This window comes from Lissotriton helveticus, chromosome 10 (genome assembly GCF_964261635.1).
Source record: "Lissotriton helveticus chromosome 10, aLisHel1.1, whole genome shotgun sequence".
NCBI lineage: Eukaryota > Metazoa > Chordata > Amphibia > Caudata > Salamandridae > Lissotriton > Lissotriton helveticus.
The window spans coordinates 1127881688-1127896819 of NC_136071.1; the positions used below are offsets into that span (position 1 = coordinate 1127881688).

At 40.2% G+C, this 15132-nt stretch overlaps 1 protein-coding gene and 1 long non-coding RNA gene across 2 annotated transcripts in view; one reads left to right on the forward strand and one right to left on the reverse strand.

Moving 5' to 3' along the window:
* LOC144784856 (uncharacterized) overlaps positions 1-15132 on the forward strand; it is a 326690-nt gene that overhangs the window by 135807 nt on the left and 175751 nt on the right. The gene's annotated exons all lie outside the window — the stretch shown is intronic.
* Positions 1426-15132, reverse strand: part of TRIM71 (tripartite motif containing 71) — a 314764-nt gene continuing 301057 nt past the window's right edge. Inside the window, exon 4 of the mRNA XM_078663925.1 lies at positions 1426-10310. Coding sequence (XP_078520051.1) covers positions 8859-10310 — 1452 coding nt within the window. The 3' untranslated portion in view covers positions 1426-8858. The remainder of the gene's footprint in view (positions 10311-15132) is intronic.

The following is a 15132-nucleotide window of genomic DNA, read 5'->3' on the forward strand; positions in this document are numbered from 1 at the left end:
AAGTGTTGAGCTGACCCGGCCGCCGGCTCTGCGGGTGGAGTGTGGGCTCAGAAGCATGGCACTTGCTAAGAGAACACCAAGAACACTTAGACTTCATATGCTTCTTCGACTTATCTAACTTAGATGATGATGATGACTTAGAATGAGACTAAGATCATTCTCGGGATCAGCTCAGGAATGGGCCCGGGACCAAGAATGGCACGGAGCCTTCTTCTGCTGGCAATCGGAAGCTTCACCGCTCGCTCACAAATCGCCATGGGATACATCGACTTGCAGTCAGCACAGGCACTGGAGTCACAGTTTGACTACATGCAAAATAAGTGGTGGTACAGAGACAGACTGACATTCCTCACAGGGTTTACATTTTGTGGGTATGCTGGGGGACACATCCATTGTACGCATGGATCAAAAGCTCAAAAACGTTGACAAAAGGGTAAAAAACTAGAATTAAAAAAATTAAAAAGGCCAAAAAAAGACAGGCGTGCACTTGCTGCAGAAAGTAACTGATATCACAATGCCCGGGTGGTGCCTACATGGGCACTGGACAAGTCCCTTCCGACGGAGCCATTCGACGCCACCTACCATCTCGCAGAGGTACTGATGAAGATTTTAAGGATACAGTCGGACGCCTGGGGAATACTGTAAGGTGAAGAATCTGCAGTTTGAAGTCTGTATCAGAAATACGAACGATGTAGTAAGAGACCAAAGGATCAAAAGAGGTGGCTGAAAGCTCCTGTACATTACACATATACTTTTAGTAAAATCAAAAAATCTTGGCTAACACCAGACCTAAAAAGTATTAAGGAGTTGCCAGGGAGCGCAATAAGGGGGTGGAGGCAACCATACAAATGCTAAACACCCAACAATTAACCTCTTGAGCCTTGCTTGCAGCTTGGGACTTCACAGAACACTGAAGAGAGAAGGGGGGTTGGGTCTACTAGACCAAAAACACAACTATTTCCAGTCCCCACTATCCAAATAAAGTTTAAGCAGCTGGTATGCCTGGCCCCACTTTTGTGTTTATTTCTTTTCATAAAGCAGTATCAACTCTTAGCCACTAGCCAATTTACTTTCCCACTAAATGTACTGGTTGGAAGCGGAAACCAACACCACCCTCCTACGTCTATACACGTCTCCTTACAAGGCGTTTACATACTGATGTCAGTCTACTCGGCATGTCCTGCTTTTTTGTTCCATGATTATCTCCATACTAGCGTGTCTGCCGAAAGCTGTCTGAAGTTACTATTGGTATTTTTCAGTTTTACATAAAAACCCCAAAGGCAGTACCTACAATTCTGTATACGAAGACTTGTTAATATGTGATGGTTTCACTTCTCTAACAGCAAGGCAATACACATTTAATAAATATGAATAAAACCATGTTGTTCCCCCCTTGGTCCTCTACACAAAATAAACAGAACACGCTTTCATGAAAAAAGAACATTTATTGATTACATAAAGTAAACTGCATAGGAACACTTTTAAAGTCCACAGAGACACTGTCTTTATTTTAAGGCTGCCAGTAGCTGATATACCATCTCTTTGCTACATAGTTCAGCCTACTCCGTGGACCATGGTGGTCGTGAGTAGATGATACATTCAAATACCTCAGTAACACAGAGGTCAGTTCTAACATTTGATCTACGAAATAAATGTGCATAAGCTGTCATGCCTCACAGGAGCAGCCCTGCCATGCAGGACATGGAGCAAAGGTTTTGGTCATAATGGGACCTTAAGTAGGGTCTTCACACGGCCCCCTTCAATCCTCCAGTTTAATGCTATGACCTGTGCCTCTTGGATCAATTATCACACTCCTAGCAGCCTATTAAAAGCAGAGCTCTGATGCTGGCTAGAGAGAGCTGCTTTTATGAGCATGGATAAGCTTTCATTAATCACAAAAACTGAAATGGCCCGAGTGCAGCCGGGCAAGAAAACTACAAAGAAATTGGCTCAAGATGCGCAGCTTCCTGCATACTTAAGACATCCCGGATGGCAGGGGTGTTTACTGCCTTGCCCTGGATCTTGTGGCAAGGCAGTTTTATAGGAGTACAGGCTGTAGCCAGAGTGAGAGAGGGTCATTAATCAAGTACTGAGGGGCAGGAATGGAAGGGGGAGGAAGAAGGGATGTCCAGCTGCCATTTTAAACATTAACTGCACTACATTCTTCCATGAACTTATCTAGGAAGACGTTGCCTTTACACTGCTGGGTTTTAGAGTATTCCACTTTTCTGTGCTCTTATAGAAAAATATTGATGTTTCTAGCGATTCAGACAGACAATGCTTCAGCTGGAAACGACATGATAGATTATGCACATTTAAAATTTAAAAAAGGGACACAATCAAGTACAGCTTTACAGCATAGGTATGCTAGAACATAGACTATAAAAGATTTGGAGCGGGTGGTCTGTATTATTTTACTGCATGCAGTGTTATGCTCAAATACCACATCGTACCTTTTTTCAATTGCGGTTTTCCACATGTAAACTTAGGTTGATGCTGATCTACTCTCAAGAAATGACAGATTCTGCAAAATCACACATGGGTTGACACCTGGCCAGTTGTATGTGGGAAGGGTTTGTTTATGAGGATGGACTGATCAGATCTACTAATATTGTGGCAGCGCTTGCAATAAATGCCACTTCGTTTTATTTTTCATGATGGCATTCACTATCACGGAGTGAAAAACTATTTTGCATTAAAGACAAATGGGAGTAAAACATGTTAGTGGTAGCAACACAGTTGTTCTGAATTGGTCTACTGGAGGTAATAATATGTTCATTTGCTGGTTTTGTTGCAACATTACTTCTTGCCGCTATGTGGCTTCTGTGGGCCTCGGTGTTCCGGTGTCTTAAGCTCTTTCAGGGGTGCTAAAGAACAGTCTGACAGCGCTGGCAGGTTTTGTCACACTGACCCAAACATGGCAGTAAACCATGACTCTGGGCTTCTGCTGCAAATCGTCAATGTTAATTTATCTGACTTGAGACACTTAAAGACTGAGTGGGACGCTGATGGGGAAAATCCAATTTTAACTGCGCTTCTGCCCAACACTGGCAACATAACCATAGGTCTAACACAGGAAGCAAAGCTGCAGCCACAGCAACTTAAGTTAATCGGATTTAAAGGTGTACACGGAATTTTTAAGCCAAAATCATACAGGCACTACTCCATTTATATTTTCAACAGCTCACAATCTGAGCAATAGGCAACAGATTAAAGTTTGATGGGTGTTCACCTTTACCACATTACATGCATTCATTAACCTCTCTGCTTTACCCGCTGAAGATTCCAACTTGGCATGCTCATGTCTCACCAAATTTAGAGACCCTAATAACTAGTGTGACAGTGCCCCATGTAACAGGGAATGAGTGCAGGGACAAACAGCAGTGCACAGGGCGAGGGTACAGATTATCCCTTCACATGCATACTTTGATTATTTTCTCAAAGGTAGAGGAAGTGGTAAATTCGACCCACTGAATATCATTTAGTTTAATGAAGTGGGATGCACCACAGTACATTTTTATAGTATTTTAATAATGAGGGGGGCCTGTGACACTGGAAATGCCTCCGATGTGCGTCAAGGTATCCTCACTGTGGTCCTTGATAATGTGCATAATGTACAGTTCCATAATGTGCATACCTGCAAATGTATTTGCAGGACATACTGTGGTTGCACCATACAGCTGCACACATTATATTATGGGCCACCCAGTGTTTTGAACTCAGTAAGCAGAAACATCTAATGAATATTAATTTAGCTTTATTTAGTAGAAACCAAACGACTCCCTCGGCCATGTAAGGAGGACAACTGCAGGTATACATTTCCCAAAATTAAACTCCCTTAACTAGAAATGTGTCGTAAACAAAATTATATATATTTTACAAGTTAAATGTTAAACTGCACTTGATTGTATTCCTACACATAACATACAAGGGAAGACTCACACTTGTCACTACTTATAAAATACAAACATAAAAACTTTTTTTGTTGTTGTTTTTTTTTAAACTTTGTTGGGTTAACGACAAACTTTTAACACTAAAATGACACCCCGACTCCCACAACAAATTGGGGGGAAAATATGAAAACTATGACTTCTGAAAGGAGCTATTACACAGACTTAGGACATACATTTTTAAATTGTTACACAAAAAGGTGGTTAGAGAAATATTACTATGTCACTACTTAGACACTTACACATTCAGTCCATAAGCTCTGTCAGAGTACAGAGCATTAAAAGTATCTACCTGAGCTTTCAAGATAATACAATCATTAGGATACGGTCTACGACCATGCAGACACACAAAGCTTTTAGAACCATTTGTGGTTGAACATTGAAGTTGTTCGTCAATCTAGCTGGCTTGTTAACCAGTACGTACATTCATTAACAGGCCCAAAGCAGACAATACTCATTCACTACTGTGGTTTTTATTTTGGCTCATTAAAGAGGCAGCAGATCTGTTATTTTCATTAAAATCCCAGATGCAATGTGAGGGGACGACTATCAGTTTTTAGAACCAAAGCTATATCTTGTAAACCTGCTAATGCCAAAACACCATTGTAGTGAGATTATATTTCCTACTGTGTGCTATTTGTTTAATGGAATGGATGTAGCAGGTGGGTATTGGGCTGTAAAGGTAAACAGAGCATTCGCTTGGGCCAGGAAGTGGAAAAATATCTTCCCTTCGAAAATTTGGTAAATTGTTTTCCTTTTGCATAATAAAGAACTTATACTGTTAGACTCATTTCTATCTGGAATTTTTTGCGCATGCAGCAAACTATTTTTCTCTTGAAGAGAGCAGACCTATGGGCCTTAAAACGACACTAATACAATCCAAACAAAAACACTCCAAATATGTTTATCAACAGTAGTTCTCCATAATACTGAAAAATGTGTGTTTAAAGGTTGCATAATGTGTAATCGTGCAATAGGAGGTTATAGAGAAAGTACTAGGTTAATCTGCCTGAGTATTAATTCAGTCAATGCCACCGCCATAAGAACCAAAGCAGAGTTTAACAGCAGTACCAACATCTGGCATTTTTCAATAACATTAAAATCGAGCATTTTGCCAGGCACTGTACATTTTAAATGCCATGTGGATTTATATGTTTTCCAAGAGACTGTTTGTTCTAGAATTGAGGTAGACAGTTAATGGAAAAAGAGGTAGAGTTTCAGGTTTATGTTTGCATTTGTTTTAAGTTTTTTTTTTATTTTAAATCACAGTGACATGGAATAGTCGACTCAAAGGGGGGAACATACTAAAGAGAACACAATTTCCATATTTGCTAAACGAAATTACCAGTGTGTTTTTATACAGTTCCAAACTGTTTTCTTAAATACCCCATCATGTTTTGGCACAATATGGATTCACTAAACTTTGGCACACATTTCCTTTTTTTTTTTTACAACTAAGGAAAACGTCAAAAAACAGAAGGCAGAGATTTAATTGGATCAAACCCTATAAAAATCTCAACAAATAAATATTTTTTGGCTTAAACCATACGTTTGTAGGCCGAGTTTATTTAGGCTCTCTTTGAAGAGCCTTGATCCCATTCTATGAGGTCGAATTCCTTAGGCACTATATCCTCTTTCGAACTGTTCCTAAGGTTTCCCAAATAAGTTAGACTTATAAGGGATACCAAATGTAATAATACCTCAAATCACTACAGTAGAAGAAAATTAAAAAAAATATCTGCTTTACACTAATAAGCGCTCAGCCACTGGGACACATTCAATAGAAATTCTCCACACATTTAATTGCTTTAACTACTGGCTAATGAGTTGCTAAAGCATTATTTTACAGCTCTAGAGTTAGATGCAGCAGAGCAGTACTATCAATTTGTGGAGACTACTTCAACAGCTGGGGAACAAATAAGTGTGAAAAACACTACACCTTTGAAGGAGGAACACTCCCAAGGCATTTAAAGATGAACTGCGGTGCCCCAGAATTTTGTAGATGAAATATAAAGTTTTCCTTCACCTTTATGGCTCACAAGAAGAATGACTTTCCAAATAGAGCCTCTTTCCTAAAAGAATTTCTTTTAAAATGGACTGAGAAGCACATCTAAGCCTTACAACAACTTTGACTTTAAGTTGTTGAACAATTCTCTAGGATTCTTTTCCATATACTGTTCTTCATTCCACCGACAATGTGGTATTTAAGACAGGGTATGGATTATCTTGAAAGTAAAAAGGTCCTAGTCTTAGTCACTTTTTATTGTAACAGATAAAAGTTTGCATTTTTGATTATGAAAATTGACCATAAATTTCAGAGATGGTTGGTGAAAACACCCAGTGGCTGAATAAAAATAGATGGTATTTGATAAAATATATAAATGGACTGTGGCTTTTTCTGCTCTTCATGTGCGGAATATAGCTTCGTTCTTAAGAAGCAAACGTACACATTAGACAATTTTAATTCATCTTACTCATGTAACAAGCTCTGCTGAGGTAATCTACTTGCTTTGTGTGCCATATTTGTACCTCTTTTTAATACGTCAGTAGATATATAGATACAATTGCTTCATAATCCAACTGCAAATATTGAACAGCCCTCAAAAGGTACAGCCCTTATTGGTTTCTACCCCTTTCTACACAAGAATGCTTTTGGCTTTCCTTTCTGAATCAAACTTTCACCATAATCATGAGTTTCAATTAAGTAATACATTGTTAAAAGAGTGCTTCGCGTTGCCTAGCAGGATAATTGGTATAGGAAAAAAAACACTGAGTGCAATGCAGGACAGCAAACGCCACGCAGAGGAAGATGCTGTTTGATCATTCTGTTTGATAGTGTTAAACTGGGAGCAGAAAATTCTATACATACTATTTTACCAAATAATAACCATAGCAAGTATGATTCCCACAAAGAACTGCACCTTGAACTTGTGCCCGAACCAAGACGGGCGCAGGTAGCGTTCATAGGAATTTCAACCAGACCTGATGCTAGACAAGGGTTAACAAAAATAAAGGAATAAGGCTTGGCCAGATATTTAGACAACTTGGTACAGACAGGCAAACAATAGTCACGCAGGTCTGTGATATAATGCGTTAAGGTCTGTGATATAATGCGTTACCTCGTCTAGGTTATCATCAATAGCTCATTCCTCTGCCCACTGCAGGAGTAGAATACTATCTAAATTAAAATAATTACACATTTTTTTAACTGTGCAACAGAAATGTAACATGAAACCACCCAAGCACTATACTGTCTTTGGTACCCTTGTGTGCATGTTGTGAACCTGAGTTTTTCCAACTTCCAAACATCTGACATGCGACCGCCAAAGAAGATTCTATATGAAGCATTCACATCAGGATTGCTTTAACTAAAAAAAAAAGAAAATCATCCTTCCTTGTTCTACTGGCGGGTTCAAGCCAGCTCGGACTTTCTTGCAAGTTTGAGAGGATAATTTTTAAAAATGTTCATCTGGGTATATGGAGATCCAACATAGGCACATTAACTACCAGAACTTATTGAGAAGAGGGCTGGGTCTGAGGTAGATGCACAAAGACTATGGTCACAAAGCGCCCACTATCTAATCTTTCTGCCATTTTTCTGACACACACTTTTGGAGGACTCCTCTTTAGAGTATATTGCACCTCCATACTGGTACAAAGATATGCTTTGCTCTTACTGCTAGTGAAGCGTCTCAAATAAGGGCCTAGGAGGAAAAACAGTCTACGTTTCAAGTGCCAGAAGCAATCCGTCCACGTTGGGGACTTTGTTGGTTTAGCCCCAGGTTAAAGGTACACATTAACAAGCAGATGAAGTCTTGCTTATTAGGTTTCTTTTCACTTCCATGTGCCTTTTTAGTGTATGAAACAACTAGAAAAACCCTTCGATTGAAAATGAAGGAAAGACATCATGACATCGTAACAGTTTACAGCAAATGCTGCTAGCAGCATTTGGGAATCTTTTGCTTGTGTAACAATGGGCCTCTAACGAGCAGCTTTCCCATTTAAAGATCAACATCATTCAACACAAATGCAAAATAATGTGCCATCACTTGATAAATCCCTGACTTCAAAAACCTGTCCAAATTGTGCTTTTTTTTATAAAAAGAAAAACAATATTTTTGTTGTGATGCTTGTAACGTAATAAGTCTTTTTGTCAAAGACTGTGCATTTTAAAAATCAATACTATTTTGCAAAATGTACACTCCGCACAAATCAGATGGAAATTAAATGCCAGGTAAAGACTAAGCGGGTAAATAAATGCTGCTCTCTCCAACAGTTTTCTTTTAAAAACATTAATAGATTTGTGCATGTTCGACATAAACTTCACTTTGAAGTACGGACTTAAAAAAAAAAAGCCTCCATGCTCCACATTCACTTGAAAAGTTGTTTCTCTAAAGCTATGTGATCCCAAACCACTTCCAGGGCGCTGGGATCAATGCCCAACTTCTAGGAAGCCGACATTTGTAAAACAAGAACAAGCTGAGGTAAGTGAGAGAACACTGAAGTCTCTCTTCTGCAGCAGCATTAAAAAACAAATAATCAGCAACAAGTAACATTCCTACAAACAATGCCACGTCTAGTTTTTTTTTTTTAAGTTTATCTTGTCACCTCTATTTTCTTTTTTAGTTCAGAGTTTAAGAAATAATCCTCTTGATGTGAGAAAACATATTTATGCACCACCCCCACAAAAAAACCTGGGAGGTGTGGGTCAAATATTTACTGCACATTTTGTTAGAAAAACTGTCCCAAAACAAAAAATTTGAAAATGAGGTAGATAGAACTGACTTCACAGGCTCATTCCCTGCAGAACTAGTAGTACATTTGTTTACAAACACGTACGATGAGGTAGGTCTTAAGCAGTGTTGTATTTCTGTTTAGCATCCCTGAGACAGTTTCGTCTTAAACCTGTTAGAAGGCAAGAATTCTATTGTTTCCAAAGTCCACCACGACAATCATGCCATCTGGAGTAACCGCTATTCCAGAAGGTCGGTCCATCTGCCCAAAACCACTTCCTTGTGTCCCAAACTTGCAGGAAAAGCTGCCATTGGATTCAAATATTTGCACCCGGTGGTTTCTAGAGTCTGCCACAATGATGCGTCCCTCTTGATCCACCGCCACACCCTGCGGGCGCAAGAACTGTCCGTTGCTTGTGCCTTCTGAGCCCAGGAAGCGTGCCGATTGGCAGTCTGGGTGGATGACCAGCAGGCGATGGTTGTTGAAATCAGTCACAACCAGATGCCCCTCGTGGTTGAATGCTACCCCCCTGGGAGAATCAAAGTGCTTCCACAAGGCCCCTTCAAAACCGTACTTGTTCAGGAACACACCATCAGGACCAAACAACTGTATACGATGGTTCCTGGTGTCAGAAACTAGGATTTTGCCTTCTACATTGACCGCCACATCCCAGGGGTAATTGAACTGCCCATTTTTGGTGCCCTTCTCCCCAAACTTTAGAATAAACTGTCCATCGAACGTGAAGATCTGTATGCGATGATTGTCTTTATCTGCCACAACAATTCTCCGAGAGCTGTCACAGGCTACTCCAGCGGGTCGATCAAACTGACCTGCTCTGGAGCCTAGTGTTCCAAACTTGTGATGGAAGGTGCCACACGGCTTGAACACTTGAACACGGTTATTACTACGGTCAGCAACAATGATGTAGCCTTCCTTGTCCACACAGACTCCCCAAGGGCGGCACAACTTGCCTTCATTGTCTCCTTCACCACCAAATGAGAGTGCAGGCAGACCAATGCCAACGTAACTGCGGCCTGACTTTACACTCACTTTAAACGGGCTATTTTCGATATGCTGGTTACACACCATGACGGAGAGAAGATGTTCACCTTCCAACTGCGGCCGGTAGCTCACCAAATATGTTCCATTTTGCTGGTCACTGACATCGGCACCAAAAAAGTTCCCATCAGGGCCAACCAGCAGCACTGTGATCATGTCACCACCTGAAAGGCGTGTCTCCCCATCGTGATCATAGCCAATTACAGTAAATGAAGCCACCTTGCCTTGCAATGCACGTTTGAGACCTTCACCGGTAGCTTTTGTAAGAGGAGCAAAAGCTCCACTGCTGACCATACCAATTGACTTAATTGCTAGATACAAAGCTTGGTCAGGCGGAGTAAACATGATTCTGTCATCTTCCTGGGGCTGCAGGATGCCTCTCACGTTCTTCATTTCCTGCACTTGGGCCAGCATACGATCTCTGGCTAGCAGAATGTCCATGCTGCGTCCTTCCTCCAAGACCTGCTGTACAGCACTTATTGTATTGTCCAACTTGCTTAGATTTTGTCGCAATTTTTCCACTTGCAGATAGAGGGATTTGGCTTTCACTTGACGGATTTTTTCCACCTATGTGAAAAAAAAAATGAAATGTTTTAGAAAATTACCAGCATTGTTCAAATTCAGTAGAAACCAAGGTATAAAAGGTAACTAGTGTCAGAACGTTTGCAACACTTCAGACAATGTTTCTAGGTAAATATATAGCAATTGTCCGGTCACCAACAAAACATCTCTCTACAACGGTGCGGCTCTTCGAAAACAAGTGGGAACTCAGCATCAGTGTAGATTTAGTGCATTAAAGGTTCTCCTTTATCAAAGCACACAGATATTGCACCTTGTAAAGTACAGCACACTTACCCCCAGATTCATCAAGAACACATTTTGCTATTCCTTAATAGCGAAAAATACCGATTCGCTATTAAGGAATAGCAAAATGCTATGCATCAAGAAATCACTAAAAAAATAACTCCTTAATTGCGACTCGCAAATTGCGACTCGCAATTAAGGAATATCTCCCCATTCATTCCTATGGGCCTAGAGGCCCATAGGAATGAATGGGAAGACAATCTCAATTTGCTAATCGCAATTAGCGATTCGCAAATTGAGATTTCAAGGGTGCAGGGGTGTCCAAAGGACACCCTGTTGCAACCCTGAAATTGATGTGTGCACATGTGTGTGCGCAACATGAAACTTCGAAAAATGCACTTTAATGCATTTTTCAAAGTTTTTGCAAATTACCACGAAGATGTACTTCATGGTAATTTGCGTGCCCTAATAGCGAATTCGCTATTTTTTTCACTTTCATGCATTGCATTTAAGGAATCTCAATTTGAGATTCCTTAAATGCAAAGAATCGCAATTTAGCGAATTCTTAATTAGCGATTTTTGCATTTGGGATGATGCATCCCAAATGCAAAAATACCGCTCGCAAAGGCCCAGATTCTCAGAATCTGGCCCTTTGCGAGCGGATTTGAGCTGGATTAATCTGGCCCTTAGTTTGCTATTCATTTGGCAAATACAAACGTGATTTGGGTTAGAACACTTTACAGCCAATGCAGCTATTGGGCATGCTCTCGTCTCCTTTTGGCAAATGTTCTAAGATTCCGCATCTGAAGAGGCACCAGTTTAGGCAGCATGTTGGCCTGCAAAACTGCGGACAACCCTGGCTACACTCTTTGTATTACCGCCGTTAATTTCCATTAGCAGTTTTTCTCGTTACCCCACGAGAACCCTAAGGGTTATGCAATTTCTAGGATATGTACCTCAAAGCAATACACGGAATTACAGAAATAAGTATACATCAAACTACACAAATGAATACATATTTTATTTAATTCGCAAACTTATAAAAATTTAAATTAATGGCAAGGTCACAGTTTTTCTAAATTCGTTTTTTTTATTTGAAAAGACGAAGCGGTATGCTAAACTCTAGCATATCACAGTCTGTTTTGCTCCAAATGCGTGTTCTCTTTTTGTTGATGTTTCGTTTGAGGCCACCCATTATCCATACTATATTCTGTTTGCTCCCACAAATCAAGCCAACAGTTTCAAATTACTTCACATGTACAGAACATTTTAAAATTCTCAATGTTACATTTTGCTTCTTTATCTAGATACACACTTGATTAATTTGCTGATATTAATAACATGTTGTAAACTGTAGCGGACTCCCTGTGTAGGCATCATATACTCCAAGGGGTCCTTCTACCACAGCATATGAACAGTTTTCCTAGATAGTGTCATGAAGCAACCTACTGGGTTCTGCTGACACTACAAAACAAATAAAACAAAGGGAGAGGAGTTGGCCTAACTGTTAGAGCGGTTGACCTTGAATCTGGAGAACTGGGTTAGAGTGTCTCGGCAATGACGCTGAACATCCTGTGATTCTGGGGAAATCACTTAATCTCCCCGTGCCTAACAAAGATGAATGTGCCCTCATGTAACGCAACTGGTGCTATGTAAAGCGCTCTAATAGCTGATACCTTCGGGTCAAGTTCGCGCTATATAAAACTCCATAAAATAAAAAAATAAACCATGGTTCGTAAACACTTGTTCCTTACTGGTCCCATTACCTGCTCATTTCGTCAACTATAAAAACGAATGCTAGCTGAATAGTATTTCTTTACTCAAACATTTGGGTCAGAACCATGCATCAAATGTACTCCAACTTTCCTAACAGGCAGTTTGTAAGAGAGCATAGTGGCCACAGACAACAAAGAATATTTGTAAAGTTCAAAACTCACTACACATCAATACATTTCCTCTAATTGGAAATCCCTTACGAATATTTCCATACAAGGTTGGTGGAATTCTTTATGTCATTTTCATAGACTTGATGTTGCCTTTGCCTCTTCCTGTAAGCCAAGTCGTAATGTAGATCTTTACTGGCTGCCTCTTACTACATACCTTGATCATTTAGTTCAAAAGAAACATATTTCTGTCAGTTCTGAAAATGTTAAACCTCCTTGAAGGATTATACTCTCTCCCGCTTCTTTTATTATATTTAATGTTATTTACAGTTTTTCTCTATTGCATCTCTCTCGTACACTGTATACTTTGTTTTATTGCCTGTAACATTTGTTTCTTTGCCGTTATTTTCTATAGCATTATGTTGTTATAGCACGGTTTCTTTTCCCTTCCCTCCCCCCTTCTTCCATAACAAAATCCCATAAAAATGCTTTTATTTCTTAGTTAACACATTAGCAATATTATGACCTCAGAAATGGTTTGTTATGCCTTTACCTCTTTTTGCTGATGTCATGTTATTGTTTCTTTTATTGTTCTTCAATAAAGCTTTCAAACACAAAAAAAACTCACTACACAGAGAAGCTGTGGCCTACTCCGATTCTCATTGATGACTCGCTTTCCACCGTGACTAGGCATTGTTTGAGTCGCTTACGGATATGAAGGGGGTCGGGGGGTGGGGAGGGGGTGATAGATCTAATTTCTAAGGCAGGTTGTTCTGACGTTGGTTAACTCGATATGGAAAGAAACTGTAGTTGGTTCAGGGATAAGGTAATGAAAGCTTTTATATTCAAGTAGGTCTACTGATGGCATGCGCCGTGTAAGGTAGTGCAAGGAACTGGATGCATCTGGAAACCAGCATTATATGCAGATCTTAGGTAGCTCAAGAGCCAGACAGTTTGGTCGTGCTCATGCTCATGGATAGCAAATACGAGGATTTTATGAAGGGGGCTATGGAGAGTACAAGTCAGGGAGCGAGATCGGCTGTGGCAACAATTACGTTCACAGAGTACTAGTCCATTAATGATGGTACTTGCAATCACTCTATCATGGGAAATCTCGCAATTTTTAAACCATAGCCTACTTTTGTGCACGTGCAGGCCCTAGAACACATTAGATTCCTTACTTGGACAGCCTCCCAGATGCCAAAATGAATCTGGAATTTGTGTGGCAGGTGGCACAGACTGGAGTTGACATTGGTCTCTCTCAAATCCAACAGAACGGACTTATATGGCAAAATGGCACCAGGTGCATTGGTAATATCTAAACCTTGTTTCTGCTCCTGCAGTGTCATGGGATCCAGAGCGTTTGGCATCACCTATCACCATTCAAAGAGGTTTGTCTTTTTGTTCAAGAACTTTTGGAATATTACATCCAAAATCATCTGACTAAGTATACTGAACAAGCCAAAGCTACAGATTGGTCCCGGCCCATTATGCCTCTTTTCTTTGTGCCAGGGATAAGATCAAGATCCTGCTACATGATGTTGGTTAGTGAACACATCCCATGGCCATGAAGGGGGATTTAAAGCCTTTGCTAGATACACAACTGTCTCAAACAAGTGCCAAATCTCTTTTTGGAGCACTGCCCAGCCTCAACCAGGCAAAAAAAAGGTCACTGCTACTTTCACCACAGTAAGAAGAGTGATCAATCATAGTCTTCTTTGGAACCACAGTCTACAGCCAGTCACAACCTTAGGTGATATTTTCAAGATTGCGGATCGTGCAGCAGAAAAGGGTTTTTTAGAAAGGCCAGGTTGCATATTTTCACCTTTCCATCTGTGGCACCTCTGAAGGAGGTGTTGCCTTAGCCAGTGGTGGGAAGACATGCATACGGTGTTGGTTGTTTTGGCCTTTATTCTAGCTCCCTCTTTGGCTCCAGAGCCCTCAGCTTTACCTTGACTAAAGCGTGGTTAAGCCTGGTAACAAAGCTTGCGGTGTTACAAAGTTGGCACTTGTGAATAAACAACATTAACATAGTTACTCACTTTGTAAAATTCCAAGAAGGAAAAAATTGAGAAAATCGCTCGGTGCTAATTCTCAGTTCCCCGGTCCAAAAAAACCTCACTTTTCACCTAGTCCACTATTTTTTCTGAATAGGGAGATAAATGCACTAATCAGGAATCAGTATCTTAATAGAACGGTAGAAAATGAGTCTCTACTAGCATTATTAAAACGCAGAAGAGTTAGATTGAGACTCAAACTGAAAAAAGAAAAAGAGGATCTTCTCTGGATTAGCCTGAGGGAGGCAATAACCTTTAATCGAACCAGAGAATTCTGGTCTATAATAAGAAAAGGTTGTGGTACCATAGTAACTCCCCGTCCTATATCCATAAGCGAAAATGTCTGGACTGTATTTGTAACCGCATTATATGCCCCAAATGAAGTATTGGAGGATATTGGTATGATGGAATCAAATGATTTACAAAAATGCAATTTACCTACAGAAAAAATAATAGTGTCGGCAATAAAGAGTATGCGCTCTACTGGAGCCATGGGTCCAGACGAACTCCCTATGACAATCATTAAGCAGGATATTTCTACTTGGAGTCGGATTCTTCTCCCCTTATTTCAGGCTTGCTTTTTAACAAGAACTGTCCCTGACTCCTGGAGGGGCAGTATATTAATTCCTATATTTAAAAAGGGAG